This window comes from Ruditapes philippinarum, unplaced genomic scaffold (assembly GCF_026571515.1).
Source record: "Ruditapes philippinarum isolate M1 unplaced genomic scaffold, ASM2657151v2 ctg609_1_1_1_1, whole genome shotgun sequence".
NCBI classification, from domain to species: domain Eukaryota; kingdom Metazoa; phylum Mollusca; class Bivalvia; order Venerida; family Veneridae; genus Ruditapes; species Ruditapes philippinarum.
In genome coordinates, this window is record NW_026853899.1 from 515,305 (window position 1) to 530,657 (window position 15,353).

Here is a 15,353-nt window from a genome sequence, read left to right on the forward strand (position 1 = left end):
GGTACATACAAGCTTCCGTATGGGGGAGGAAAACTTCTTGTATAAAACTAAAATACTAATGCATCAAGTGGTCATATATTTTAACGAGATAACGAGATAAAATTGACAATACTACATACAATAACACAGGTAGGTATCAACTTTCAGGTGCCCAATTAACTTTTCCATTGAAAAGTCATTGAAATCATGCACAGACAAATCGGCTAAATCTTGAACGTGTAAATGTGAGGGTGACTAGATAATCAACCACGGTTTCCTCGTTAGATTTCGTGGCAGCCAATTTGCCTATGTTTTTATCTCTAAACAATCTAACAACTACCTATGGAAGCTTGAATTGACCCCCTAGATGCCGTGTTCGTATTTAACTCGTGTGTCAGCATGTCGACATATATAAACGCGACATGACGTCTTTTATCATGGTTTGTTGTACAAAATCTAGGCATCTTGACCACATATGTTTCAGTGCATGTCGACAAACACTTTGTCCATATATTATACTGTTGAAGGCATGCCAACAAGTTTTTTCCGGCATGTTGATATACCTTATCTCAACTGCACGTTAGTTATTATGAGAAGGCTAAATAATAAGGGCGTTTTGCCGACATCCTTTCAGGCATGTGGACATATTTATGTCGTTATACTTCTCCGGTCTATATTTGACGCAAAATGTGTAAGCATTGTGCCATGTGTAAAAAGGAAGATAAGATTTGGTAAAGACAGTCTAAAACGTAAGTTTATTTATCTATCTTTTTATTCACAGACTTACAAGCGCACACACGCACGCGCACGCGCGCGACACACCCACAACCACGCACACACCCACACACACCAACACCCTCCCCCCCACACACACACACACACACAAACGCGCGCGCGCGCGTTCGTACACTCATAGGCCTACACATACAAAACTTATATATTCCGTTACGTTTAAGAATATCGGATTTGAAATGATAAGCATGTATATAGTCATGAACATAAGATTAATATTCTGTCCCTGATACTGTTGTAAATGTTTGAAATATTCAATGATGCTGCAATTTAATCTATTTAAACTGGGCCAAACACCTAAAAAAACAACAACAACAACAACAACTTAAAAAGCGATGATTCAACAATAATCTAATTTATCACATAAACCGCAGCGCAGGAGTGAAATACAGCCATTTAATAGAACGATAAATATTACACTAGTGTAATAACACTTTGACGTGACGTCATTTGCGCTATATATACTGTACAGGTATAAACATAGCGTTATTTAAAACGCGCTAGCGTTTCACTATAGGCGCGTCAATGAAAAATGACTCTTTTTAACAGTTTAACTTTGTTTCTTATTTTATATATGTGATAAAATGTATATTATATTCGTGTAGATTCAATACTAAATTTAGATCTATTGATTTATTAATAGATCTAAAAACAATATTATGCTCGCCAGAGGCTCGCATATAATATCACATAGATCTACATCGTTGTTGGAGTCTCGAGATGCCTTCAGTGGCCGAAAGTTCCCCTTAAATCCACATTACTGTCACCAAAGCTTTAAAGATTGTTACGTATGTATTTTTAAATTAATATTTTTGTCAGTTCTACAAGAGTACTATATACACTGATGAAAAAACTTGTCTACTGTATGCGATTGCTTCCCCTTACGACACTAAAGTAGTGTGTTAATTAACAGTTTTCTCCCCTTGCAGAAAAAACGCCATTATGGAGCGATCAGAAGATATGGAAGCAGAAGCAGTCTTAGCAGAGGTAACTTTTTCTTTTTAACACAAATAAAGGTACTCGTTTATAGATTCCCTCACCCATTCAACTCTAAATAAACGGAATATGAACAGTAAAAGTAACAAGTGTAGAAATCTAATAGAAAAATATGTACTCTGACACTGTAAAAATATTGAATAAAATAGTAAATTCACAAGTACAAATCACTGGAGAAACATTCGAAATGCATTTTGATGGAAATTGTACTTCTACTAGTGACGTGATTTATTTAATGACTTGTAAAAAATGTAAACTACAGTATGTCTATTTAGTACGTCATTTCTTTTATGTTGCAAATTGAGATGTACATTCATACCCCAATTGTGACAGCTTAACTTGTAACTGCAAATAGATATCAAAATTGAAAAATTGCATTATAAATAGCTTAAAATGGTTTATTACCATTTATCTGAAGTTGAGTTAGTCAAATTTTTTTCAAAATACATAACTGGTGATATTTTAACATTGTATGGCATTTTTTATGTGGTACAGTACAGTAGATCTATGTAGTTTGTTAACTGATTGAAAGGTGGTTGTGAAATTTTAAAGAACAGGAAAATGGGTCAGAAATGATTTATCCTCGATTCATAATAATAATCCAGGTAAATTTTTTAAAAGTTGTTGCATTTATTAGCTGAAATGATAAAATTTTTTTATAATTTCACTGTCAGTTATTGTAGGAAAATCTGTTACCTTATCGGAAAGTGGCAGTTACGAGTACCTGGATATTTTTGAAATCCGGGTCAACTCGGCCCTAAAACTAACTTGGGCCCCCTGAGTCATCTCGGCTGTACACCAACTTGACCCATGATTATAATTATATTAAGCATCGGTAAAGCTATTGTTCATGTGTTAGACGGTATCACATATATTAAAAGTACTCTATTGAGATGCAAAATGGTAAACGTAACCACAACCATAACAGTCAAGTTATCTTCCCCACTTTCTAAAATTACTAAATATGGGAAGTTGTCTAGATCTGCAGGCTGGTTTCACTTACAAATTATCTATATTACAATCATCACCTGAAAAAAACTAAATTATGATTCTTAGAATGATAATATATGGTATGTTAATAATCATATGTTATATATAAGTACCTATTGTCACACCCAACCTTAAGTTAACTTTTGAGCTTTTTATTTTCCACTAGAAGTTCATTTGATATCCTCAACTTGCATAATTAAACTTCATACAATAGTCAAGCACAAAAAGGGCAAGTGCAGTGCAAAATAACCACAACTCTATCTAAGGTAATAACATAGTTATTACCCTTTGTTACTTTTCAATTGCTTCATTCAATCATCAAGCACATTAAGAGAAAGTGCAGTGCATAAGAACAGTAACACCATTTTGACAAATGACAGAGTTATTGCCCTTTGATTCTTTTCCTTGTCCGGAGCATAACTTGTTAAGTATTGGTTGGAATTCAAAACAACTTCATACAATGGTCAAGCAGAATAAAAGAAAGTGCAGTGCACAAGAACTGTATCTCTGTCCATAGGAATTATAAAGTTATTTCCCTTTGTTACTTTTTCATTGTTTTTTTCTTGTCCAGAGCATAAATTACAAGAAAAAGCGCAGTGCACAGAAACCATAACTCTTTCTTGAATCATTTAAGAGTTTTTGCCCTTTGTTACTTTTATTGTCTAGTGCATAACTTGAAAATTAATGGTTGGAATTCATAGAAACCTTCTACTGGTCAAGGGCAGTGAGATGAAGTGCAGTGCACAAGAAACATAACTATATGGCCTTATTACATTTATTGCCCTTTGTTATTTTTTTTGTCCAGTGCATAACTTGAAGATTGGTAGTTTGAATTCAATACAACTTTATACAATGGTCACCCCAAATGAGAGGAAGTGCAGTGTACAATAACCATAACTCCATTTTCAGTATTTGTAGAGTTATTGCCCTTTGTTCCATTTCCTTGTCAGGTGCATAACTTAAAAACTAATGTTTAGAATTCAATGAAACTTCATTAAATGGTCAAGCGCAAATTGAGAGGAAATGTAGTGCTCAATAAGCTTAACTCTTTCTAGACCTATTACAGAGTAATCTCAATTGTCAACCTCATTGAATGGAAATGCAACATACAAGAACCACAATTATCTATAATTGCCCACAGCCATAACTCTATTTCAGTTCTTTTGCAAGGTATTATGTTACTTGTAACTTCCTCATTTCTGTAGCAGTTTTGCAGGGGTATTAATCACATTTAGTGATAGTTCTAGTTTTATATAAATTGCTTTTGCCTTTGTAAGTCCTGTAATTACACCATTAACAAATGTAAAAATGAATATAATATACAAAAATAATCTAAAACCCATCTTACTATCTGCATGATGTAGAACGTTAAATGTCATAAAAAAGTCATGTGATAACCACTTCATTGGCTTAACTTGACAGTAAAATTCCAGAGATACAGTTAAGTTCAAACTAAATTTCCCAGCCTTGTGCATATGTTGTGCACTAGATCTGAAAAGAAGAGCTTATTATGATCACTTGGAGTGCACTAGACCAAATGACCAAACAGGCTGACTATTGGTTTAAAATCAATTGTCCAGGAAAAAGTCATATATTAATTTATGCTACCTGATATTTTCAAAGTCTAATAAATCCAAACTACATGGTAAAAGTATTAAGTTTTGACAAGATTAACCAACATACTTTTTAAAAAGATTTAAGCAAACGTTGAAAACAGCCCCTTAAGTAGAATTTAGGGATGTTTTGAATAATATGTAGGAAAATGGTCAACATAGTGTTTAAAATGGATAGGGTAACATTTTTGTACATATTTAAAACATTTTGAGCAGAAACAATCATCTTACTTGTATAATTTGTTCGCTGATTGCTATTACTTTGTTTCTTATCAAAGATCAGTAGGAAAACATTTTCCATAATGATAATATCATAGATTATTTAGAGTTTCCTCATTCCAGAAAATGAGCCCTTCTAAAAGTAAAGCTTCAGATCAGAAAAAAAATACATAACTTGTTAACTGTACAGTAAAGTTTGCTTACATTTTGCTGCAATGTTGTCAATTTTACAGTTCTTAATGGCCAAGGTCAAGGTCACACATAGGAGTCAAAGTTCCAATGAAAGTATGTATTCTTACCATTTAGTCATCATTTATTGAGGTTTTGAAACACAAATGGTCATTATCATGACTTCCATTGTGAAGCTAAGTATTGCCCACATAATCCAGGTACCTGCTACCAAAGTCAAGGTCACATAGAGAGGTCAAAATTTGTATATGGGGACCATTTAGTCATCATTTATTGATGGATAATAACACAAATGATAACTATTATGACTACAAGTGTGACACATGTAATTAATGTATATATTTGCAAGGTTAAGTTCACTAGAGATGATAAAATATCCAGATATTGCCCAGATATTGCCCAGAGTATATTTCCTTTTTATGCATATCTATACTCCCACATCTCTGACAAAAGCTTTTGTGACAGCGTATTTTGTGACAATGTTGCCCTTGTTTCCTATAATTTGCAAAAGTGAAAATGGATTGTCTTCATACTTGGGCAGACCATGACACTAAAGGTGTAATAAGTGAATTTTGCAATAATTTGCAATAATCTTGGTTATTTACTTATGGTTATGTTGTATACTTGGACAAGAACACTGACCTGTTAAAGTATTCAAATATGGCATTGTCCTTTATTATATGACCTTGATATTGAATATAGCTTAGATTGTCATTACTTTGTTAATTAAAAAATTATGTACATATATTTTACCTATACTTATACAGAAGAACAAAAATGCCCAAACCAACATGTTTAATTCTTCATAAATGACCTCAACCATTTGATTGACATTGCCCTTGAGACTGTTGACTTTGACCCTCAAGGTCAAATTATGGAAATTTACTTAACCTGTCATAAGTTTGTTACTTTATTAATAAACTAGGACACATATGACAAAACTGACATGTTAAATGATTCTGATATGACTGACCTTATATGAACCTTGACCTTCATGGTCAAAGTTTTGAACTTTGTTCAAATTGTCATTACTTTGTTATTTTATTTATACTTGGACATAAAAAACCAATATGACAAAGCCAACATGTTAAATTATTCCAATATGACCAAGAAAAATTGATCTATGAATATTTGAAATCAATATGCATAAGTATCTCAAGAAAAAAATATTTTTTACATCTAAAAATATTAAGATTTTATTTTGTAGTAGTAGAATCATCCACTTGGTGCGCTCTGGAGTGTCACAGAAGCCGTGAAAATTTAAAAGGAGAAAGAAATTCTGATATAACAAGTTCTATTTTAGACCAATGTGTCGACAACTTTTCCATTTATTGATCTCAATATCTGAGCAAAACCATAATTACTATTAAAAAAAAAACTCTTCACTGCTTAGTAACTGGTTGGAGCTAAGGCCATCCTTAAAAAAATGTTTGTTTGCAGTAACGCGACCGACTCACAAAATTTGCCGCTACTCAAATTTATTTTCATGGTCTGGATAAAAAATTTTTTTTTTTGAATCAGAAAATTATGCCTTGTGCTTTGTTTTCGTTCTTTTAAAGGTTAATAGAAGAAATAAAATGTTGGTCTTATTAAATTAGAATTCAGTTATCAATTTATTAATTGTTATCAGATTATCAAAGCATATATTGTCCAGCATTTTGAAATTCCATGTTTATTTGGGAGTACAGTTCAATTAAAAAAAAAATCGACCTACCTACCCACCTTGAAAATTCTGGGTCGGGTTCCTGCAAACAAACATTTTTTTAAGGATGGCCTAATAGACGCTTGTTGGGTTTTTTTGAATTCCATTTTCACAGTTAACAAATAATGAATGAAATTTGAACATAAATAAGAGGACCAAGGTGGCCCTAAATCAGTCAAATGAGTACTTGCATGTTTCTATGCAAGATATAAATTAAATTCATAGGATACATCAAGGCAACTATTCCTGTCAATTTACAAGAACAACACTTTGTGACCAAACTGTGGCCTACTGAGCGTTAGGAATTGAGTTACATTGGAAGAACATGTATTTAAACTTTTAAATGACTTTTATTATCATACTAAAGAAAAATTTATATGATTATGCAGGGCTGTTGAGTGTTGTAGTTACCCCATAAAGATATGGAAAAAACTTTTTTATGTCTGACATAATTAATTTCTCTAATTCTGTTTTTAGATGACAGTAAACCGGAACCAGACTAGACCATTCAAGGTTACAAATAAGGCCAGAACGAGGAAAGTTGGAGTAGTTGCATGCAACTACTCCGAACTCAAATGCAAATGTAAGTTTAATTATAATAAAAAAAAGAAATTTGCTACCACAATTATGCTGATTTATATTCCTGATGTAGAAAAGAACAAAATATTGATTTTTAAAAAAATTATTTTATAAATGAGTGGGCAGAGTATAAATTTGTTGGTCACAGTGCTTAACTCTGCCTTCACTACTCTAGGAAATTCAATTCAACTGAATTTCAGAGAAGTATTTTCAAGATGTGCTGCATTGCATATATTGTCAGAGTTTTTGTGATTCATTCATTTGTGTTAGAATTATATAGTCCTTTGATCAATTTTTACATAACATTATTATGCAATAGAAAAACTGTCTATATTTAACAAAATGTGATATATACACATGTAAAGTTATTACAAAACCAAAATGAATAAAATAAAGCAAAAGGCCTAAAATATAGGTATTTAACATGTAGCTTTGCCATTTAGGCACCTCTATAATGTTAATGTTCCAATCATGGCCTCCAGGGAAAAATTGACCTTGTCCTTGGTGTTATTTGAATTTACAATGGAAAATGCCTAAAAATAAAAATAAGCCCACAGGCCTATAGTTTTAATATTTGTTATGAATATCTGATGTAGCTGTACCCAATTTGTTCAAATCATGAACTGGTTTTGTGACAATTTTTTGTTCCCAGTTTTAGTCTTCAATTTATGCGAACAATTTCTGAAATTATTAAAGGTAAGATGAATAGCTGGATATTGAATTCAAGTCCAAAACTTCATCAGTTCTTTTCTAATGGCAATGCTCACAAATTATCAAAGATAGTTGAGGCCTAAAAGCTTGGATAGTTGTACAGTTCAAACATACAAAAGAATTTCTATTAGTAATATTGCACATGATTTAGACACAAGTGCTGTTTATGATATCAGATTTTAGACTGCCTGGCTGCAAGGTTTTCGGGTTATACCTTTGCTACATTATGTATAGTTTTGTTTATGGATGCAGGTCAGGAGAAGTTTAGAAGTTTAGAAGAAGATGTGACTTTTGTCATTGAGTCTGATGGGACAGAGGTTGACTCAGATTACTTGGAAATGGTACATTCAGAAATACTGATGTTTCTCCAAGGTGATGAAAACTGGGAACCTGTGAGCTGTCCCGCCTCTGACCATGCTGACCAGAATTCAGGTACTCTTTACTATTGAAGAATGTTTATTGAAATATAACAATACCATTTAAAGATTAACATCTTACAAAAACTATGATTGTACATTGAAAGGTCATATATCATAAAATAATCAGAATGTACAGTATGTTAGGTATGACAGTTTGAAATTGAGTCATGCGGCATCAAAACCAGGTATGTTAGTAGTCAGGTGAGAGCAGATAATTCTGTCAAGGTTCATTCACAGATACTGGTGTTGTCTGATCTTTGTTTTAAAAGAATTCTGTTATGTGGTAAGTTTGCTTTAAATAGCGCTTCATTTCAGTATTAAGCAGTCAGTTGATTTTATTCTCCTTTTTTCTCTGCAATACTTGGGAAAACTTTGTGAGGAAGTTTGCCACTGTTTTGTTTTACTTTCTTATCAAATTCTCAAAGAGCAATGGTTCTTGACAGGTGATAAGGAAAAAAAATATATTGTAGTTATTAACAAAGCTGATCACAAATATTGTTGACAAATAGTTTATACTTTTTATTTTACAACAGACATTACTATGTCAATCATGGAAAAGTTGAGGGAAGACAACAGAAGAAAAAGAACACAAAAGCCAATGGTATGTCCATAGAATTACATGCTACAATAAGAATATAAGAACATTTTCAGGAGTTTACATATCTATAGACATACAGGCACAATTAAAACTGTTCAATTGAATTTCTATAAACTTGGCATGATGTTAAAATATGATTACAGAAATATTTCATATTGAAAAAAAAAACCATCTGGTATCAGCGATCGTACTTTTGAGTTATCTGCCCTTGAATCAGATTTAACTACTTATTTGAGGTGATTTAAGGGCAGATAACTTATACAACCTCTTATATCTTGTTTTTACTCCTGGGTTATGTTTTTCTTTATATTGTTGGATCACAATATGTTATAACATGCAATCCTGTATTATTTCTGATGGAATTTTTCAGTTTGAAGAAATGAACTTAAATTATGTTAAAAATAGGTTATTTTTAGGTAAAAATGGAACTGGTTTATAGAAGAAGGAAAAAAAAGACATTGCACTCTTAATTCATTTTTGAAATTTTGCACATGAAATGTCAACAGAAGAGAGCTACGTGAAAATAAGATAGAAAAAAAGGGAAATGTTTACCTTCATTGTTAATTACGTACCGCTGAATTGAGCACAAAAGTCCAATTTATGGGCAGATAACTCTAAATAAAGAATAATGAAACATTTTTTTTGTGCTTAAACTGTTTATGTTATTCATTAACAGCCTAACAATTTGCAAAGTTCAATAAAATTCTATTAAACAGGTTTAGATTTGTCCATATATCTTTGTGAATACTCCTGAAATCACCTTTAAAAGTTGCCAAACCATGTATGAGAAAAAGTATTTATAATTTTAATTTCTTTTGTTTTGTACATGTATATGGCAATGTACAGTAAACTAATATAAGACCCAAATTTGAGCCATTGTGATTGCCTGATGTCTAGATTGTGATTTTTATGATTCCAAAGGAGAGCATAACATCATCTGTATGTCCTTGTGTCTGAATTTCTTGATTGAGACATAATTCTGAAACTACAAGAGGTATGAGCAGGAAACTTTGTAGGTAGATTGATCTTAATAATTGGAAGTGCACTACCTAAAAACCATAACTCTGCCTTTCATTTTTGAAGTATTGCCCTTTTTAATTTTTACCCTTTGAACTTGACCTGGGACATAGCTCTGAAAGTACAAGTAATATCAACAAAAAATTGGTATATATATTACATTGAGTAAATTTTGATTTTATATTTTTATACAATTAAGCTCTACTATACAGAATGTGCAAAAAAAATCCATTATGGTTTTATTGTTTCAGCTGGAGAATAAGAAAAAACAAATCAGTGTGCATGTTGGCTGGATGAACTACAGATTCAGAGATAAGAAATACCACCTAATTAAAGGAACTGGGGGTAATCCTGATTCTGGACCAAGGACCATAAAATTGGCCAGTCAATCAAACTTTAAAGAAATCCAGGAGTTCTTAAGATCTACTTTTTTTCCTAACCGAAGAAGCTTTCTTGGTGTGGCGAAGAGATTTCAATTTTCAGTGGGAAATTTTGATGGACAGGAAATAAATGAAGATACAAAGCTGTACCAATTTATTGGTAGCAGTACGAAACCCAGAATTTATTTACTGTCTAAAGAGGTAAGTTAATTTTTGTAAGTTTAAGTGTAACAACATTTTCTCCAACAAATTATTTAAAATTTAAAAGGAATATTTTTAGGTAAGTTGAATGATTCACATGAAATTTAAAATTCAAAAGGTCTGTTGTTTTAAGATTGAAATGTAGATGGTCATTTGTAAATTGTTTCACACTTCATATTTTAGATGATTTGCTTTTAGATTCGATTTAAATTATTGTCCATTCTGTGATTGTTAGCTCGACTAATTTTTGGAAAAATAAATAGAGGTACTGTTACAGTTATGTCGGTATTTGGGCTTATGTTGCTGTTTGCAAACTATAACATAACATAACTTTTTAAGTTGGTGTATGGTCTTCAAACTTGGCCACAACAACCCTAATGGGACTAGACATTCAAGTATACCAGACTTAACTTAGCCTTCATTCATAAATGACCTTCTTTTTCAAGGTCAAATGTCTAAATTTTGCTTGACTTTTACAGATTTTTATACTCCCTGAAGAAAGAGAATATAGTCCCTGCTTTAGCCTTCAGTATGTCTGTCTGTCCGTATTTTCTTGTCAAGTTCTAATCTCAGAAACTATAGCAGGTATCAACAAGAAACTTTGTAGGTAGATAGATCACATTGAGTAGACTTTGATTTATACTTGGGCATAACAAGACTTGCTTCCAAACATATTCAATAATTTAAATGTTACCTTGACTTTAAATTGACCTTGACTGTCAAGGTCAAATTAATGAAATCCTCTTGTGTTTTTCCCTGTAGCTGGCTTTTACTGTTATTTGTGAATGGATTAACTAAATATATAGACACAACATTTTTTAAGTCAGGACCTTCATGGATATCAAACTCAAATTGACCTTGACCTTGACTCATGTATGACCTTGACCTTGCAGTCAAATAATTGAATTTTCACTGATTATTGTTATAATTGGCTGTAACTTGGTAATTAATTGATGGATTTATTGATCTTCATACATGGAAAAACAGCCTTTTGGACAAAATTAGTGAGAAGTAAATCCCACTTAAATATAGAAACAAATCATTTATCTCTGGAAATGATTTATTATACTTTATATACTTGGACAAAACAGAGTAATTAGACAGACCTATTTAGTAAAATGCTTTAGTATTCAGTAGTTTAATTTTGTATTTCTAATCTAACCAATAAAAAACCTTGTTACATTGTTTTTCTAGATTCCAAGATCCTTTGATCAACAGACAGATTCTGACACAGATTCTGACTTCCTTCCTGACATCAGGCCACCAAAACGAATTCGAACTCATACTGTCAGTTCTCAAGAGGCTTCAGGATATTCACAAGATACTGCACAGACCTCCTCACAAGCTTTCTCAGTTTCTCCACCTGCAGTTTCACATAATCTCGCATTTACTCCTAAAAGTACCAGTTCTTTGAATACACTTGGGTTAACTACTCATATACCAGTCATAAATTTTGAGGAATATATTCAGAGGCCAGTGGTGCCTCAAACTACTGAAAACAACATGAATGAAGCACCGGTACAACCTATACGGTTACAAATGCAAGCAGGAACACCAACTGTATGTATACATTCCAAACTAGTTTGACTTTTTAGCTCAACGGTCACAAAGTGAAATTTTGTGATCGCTTTTATTCCGGCATCAGTCAGTCTATCATTCGTCTTTCCGTAAATTTTAACTTTAAATGACATCTCATTAACAGCAACATTTCAGACAAACTTCACAGAAATGTTCCTTTTGTAGTCAACTTTAAAAAATGTTCAAAGAATTTAATTTCATGCAGAACTCTGGTTGCCATGGCAACCGGAAGAAAAAGACATAAAAAAAATTCTTTTGAAAAAACAAAAAAAAATAAAAAATAGAGCTATAATATTTGCCATGTAACATTGTCTGGTCAGTCTCTATCAAGTTTGTTAAAATTTCTGGAGTCAAAATAGGCCCCGCTCGGAGGAAGGGGGTCATTGATTTTCCTTATATGTATACAGTAAAAACTTAAAAAAAAAAACTTCTTTTAAAAAAAAAAAAAAATAGCTTGGGCTTAAATATCAAGTAAGTGTCTACCATGTTTGTTAAAATAAAAGCTGTGGCGTGAAAGCTGGCCCCGACCAAGGCCGGGGTCATTTACTTTCATTTTATGTATATAGCAATAGCAACCATAATGTTTTTACACATGCACTATTTCAGATACAAATATGAACTTTGTGATATCAGTTTAAGATTTAGACATCATATCTGCTTTTGTTTATAGTTTCCAATATTAATTGTTCCTTGTCATGGGGTGCTTTCATATACAGGTGAGCAATTTCAGGGCCATCTTGGCAGTCTTGTGTAATAATGCAATAGTCTCATTAATAGAGCAAGAATATAGATAGAAAGAATGCAGTGTTTTCCTAGTCTTTTATCAAGTTATTAGAAAACATATATGATAGACCAAATTTTAACCAAATATATTTTATCTCAAAGGTAGGATGACAATAGTGTCACAAACTTGACAATGTCATGTTTGACCGATATCATATTATTAGACTGTTGACTCGTTACAGAAGTTTTTGGTTGTAAATTGTGCATAAAAAGATATGGATGATAATAAGTCTTAAATGAAAAGACATTATAATATGACTAGAATATTATTTAGCATATTTTGAAGATGAACACAATTCACATCATTACCTTACATTACATTTTATATGTTTATTTGATTTCAGGTTACAATTGATCAAAAAACTTGCTGCATATGCTTTGAAAGAGCAGTTGACACAGCCTTGGTGCCATGTGGACATTTGTTTTGTTTTGTGTGTGCCACTGCACAAGAATGCTCTTTGAATAAGAACTGCTCCTTGTGCAGGAAGTATATACAGAGCATTCTAAAACTTGTAAATTCCAATTAAACTGTTTAAATGTATGGCTAACTTTGTGGAGCTCTGAATGGTGAAGATCAAGGTGTTATTGACAGAATCATGACCCTTTTAACCAAACTTTGTTAAACTTCTGGTTTCGGCAAAATAACTTTTAAAGGATTTAAACCAATGATTGCCTTTGTACATGACAATTGAAAGTATATTATAACAAAACAGAGTTTAAGGTTCATTTTTCCAGTAATCAACTTGTTACTGATAATCTCTTTTGCTCACCTTTCACAAAGTTGAACGGTGTGCTTTTGTGATCACAATTTGTCAGGTGTCTATCAGTCGGTTGTCCAAAGTAAACTTTTACTTTCAATGACAATGTCCAAAAAAAAACTTAAAAAATCTCCTTTTTAAAATATATAAATAGCTACAGCTTACATATCAAGCAAGAAACATCTTCTAGTGAGTGTCTACCAAGTCTGTTCAAATAAATACCCCGCCAATGGGTGTCATTGATTGTCCTTATATGTATATAGTAAAAACAAAAAAATATCTTCTTTTAAAAAAACCAAAGAGCTAGAGCTTATATATTTAGCTTGAAAAATCTTCTAGTGGATGTATACCAAGTCTGTTCATATAAAAGCCCTGGGTACAAAATTGGCCCCATCCAAGAGGGTTATTGATTTTCTTTATATGTATATATAGTAAAAACTTAAAAAAAAACCTTCATTTTAAAAATCAAAGAACTAGAGCTTATATATTAAGCATGAAAAATCTTCTAATGGGTGTTTACCAAGTTTGTTCAAATAAAAGCCCTGGGTACAAAATTGGCCCCATCCAAGAGGATTATTGATTTTCTTTATATGTATATATAGTAAAAACTTAAAAAAAAAACCTTCATTTTAAAAATCAAAGAACTAGAGCTTATATATTAAGCATGAAAAATCTTCTAATGGGTGTTTACCAAGTTTGTTCAAATAAAAGCCCTGGGATCAAAATTTGCCCCATCCAAGAGGGTTATTGATTTTCATTATATGTATATATAGTAAAAACTTATAAAAAACCTTCATTTCCAAAATCAGAGAGCTAGAACTTAGATATTAAGCATGAAAAATCTTCTAATGGGTGTCTACCAAGTTTGTTTAAGTAAAAGCCCTGGGATCAAAATTGGCCCCATCCAAGAGGGTTATTGATTTTCTTTATATGTATATTGTAAAAACATAAAAGAACTTCACAAAAACCAAAGAGCTAGAGCTTAGATATTTAGCATGAAACATCTTCTAGCAAGTTGCTACCAAGTTTTATCAGATAAAAGCCCTAGGGTCAAAATTGGCCGGACTTGGGATGGTCATAGATTTTTTGGATATGAACATATCTTTTTGAACTGTTGTTTACCCTTAGCAAAAGCAAACAGTAACGTTATTACACATGCACTTTTTCAGATACAAATATGAACTTTGTGATATCGGTTTAAGATTTAGATTTTATATCTGCTTTTGTTTGTAGTTTACAATATCACTTGTTCCTTGTCATGGAGAGTTTTTATATTCAGGTGAGTGATAACAGCACCATCATGGCTTATTTTGTTTAAGCAAATTTTGTGTAAAATTATTGGTTTTTGCAGAATTACTATTTAAAGATTTCTATGACTGGATGTAAATTATTATTTTAGTATGTTATATCAAAGAAATTTGCTGCAATCAACATATCATTAAAAGAGTTATGCCCCTTTTAAAAAAGAATTTCAGTGAAATTATTGGTTACCTCAGGCATAGTGTTTAAGGACTTCAAAGATTGTATTTTTCTTGAATTTGTTTGCTTGAAATACTCGGGTTAACCTCAATACAATGTTCAAGTTTATTTTGTATGCAATAAATTTGTTATTGACAAAGATACGCCTCTTGATGCAAGTTAGTAAATAAGGTCAATTATCACATAAACCGCGGCGCAGGAGTGTAATAAAGCCATTTAATAAAAACGATATTACACTAGACAATATTACACTTGTGTAATAACACTTTGACGTTACGTCATTTGCGCTTTATATAAACATAGCGTTAAAGCGCGCTAATGTTAGCGTTACACTAGGCGCGTCAATGAAAAATGACGTCTTTTAACAGGT

At 32.0% G+C, this 15,353-nt stretch overlaps 2 protein-coding genes across 10 annotated transcripts in view; both read left to right on the plus strand.

Annotated features, from left to right (window-relative positions):
* Window positions 1-15,353, plus strand: part of LOC132738299 (uncharacterized) — a 90,199-nt gene that overhangs the window by 13,122 nt on the left and 61,724 nt on the right. The window lies entirely within an intron of this gene.
* Window positions 330-13,610, plus strand: LOC132738301 (uncharacterized). 2 transcript variants are annotated; one of them, XM_060725778.1, is made up of 8 exons: window positions 330-728; window positions 1,701-1,758; window positions 6,958-7,063; window positions 8,023-8,202; window positions 8,723-8,790; window positions 10,056-10,385; window positions 11,580-11,945; window positions 13,091-13,610. In XM_060725778.1, the coding sequence occupies exons 2-8, from the start codon at window positions 1,714-1,716 to the stop codon at window positions 13,271-13,273; spliced, it is 1,278 nt and encodes a 425-aa protein (XP_060581761.1). In that variant the 5' UTR covers window positions 330-728; window positions 1,701-1,713; the 3' UTR covers window positions 13,274-13,610. The 2 variants fall into 2 exon arrangements, with proteins under 2 accessions (XP_060581761.1, XP_060581762.1); XM_060725779.1 differs by lacking the exon at window positions 330-728 and having other exon boundaries at window positions 1,085-1,758.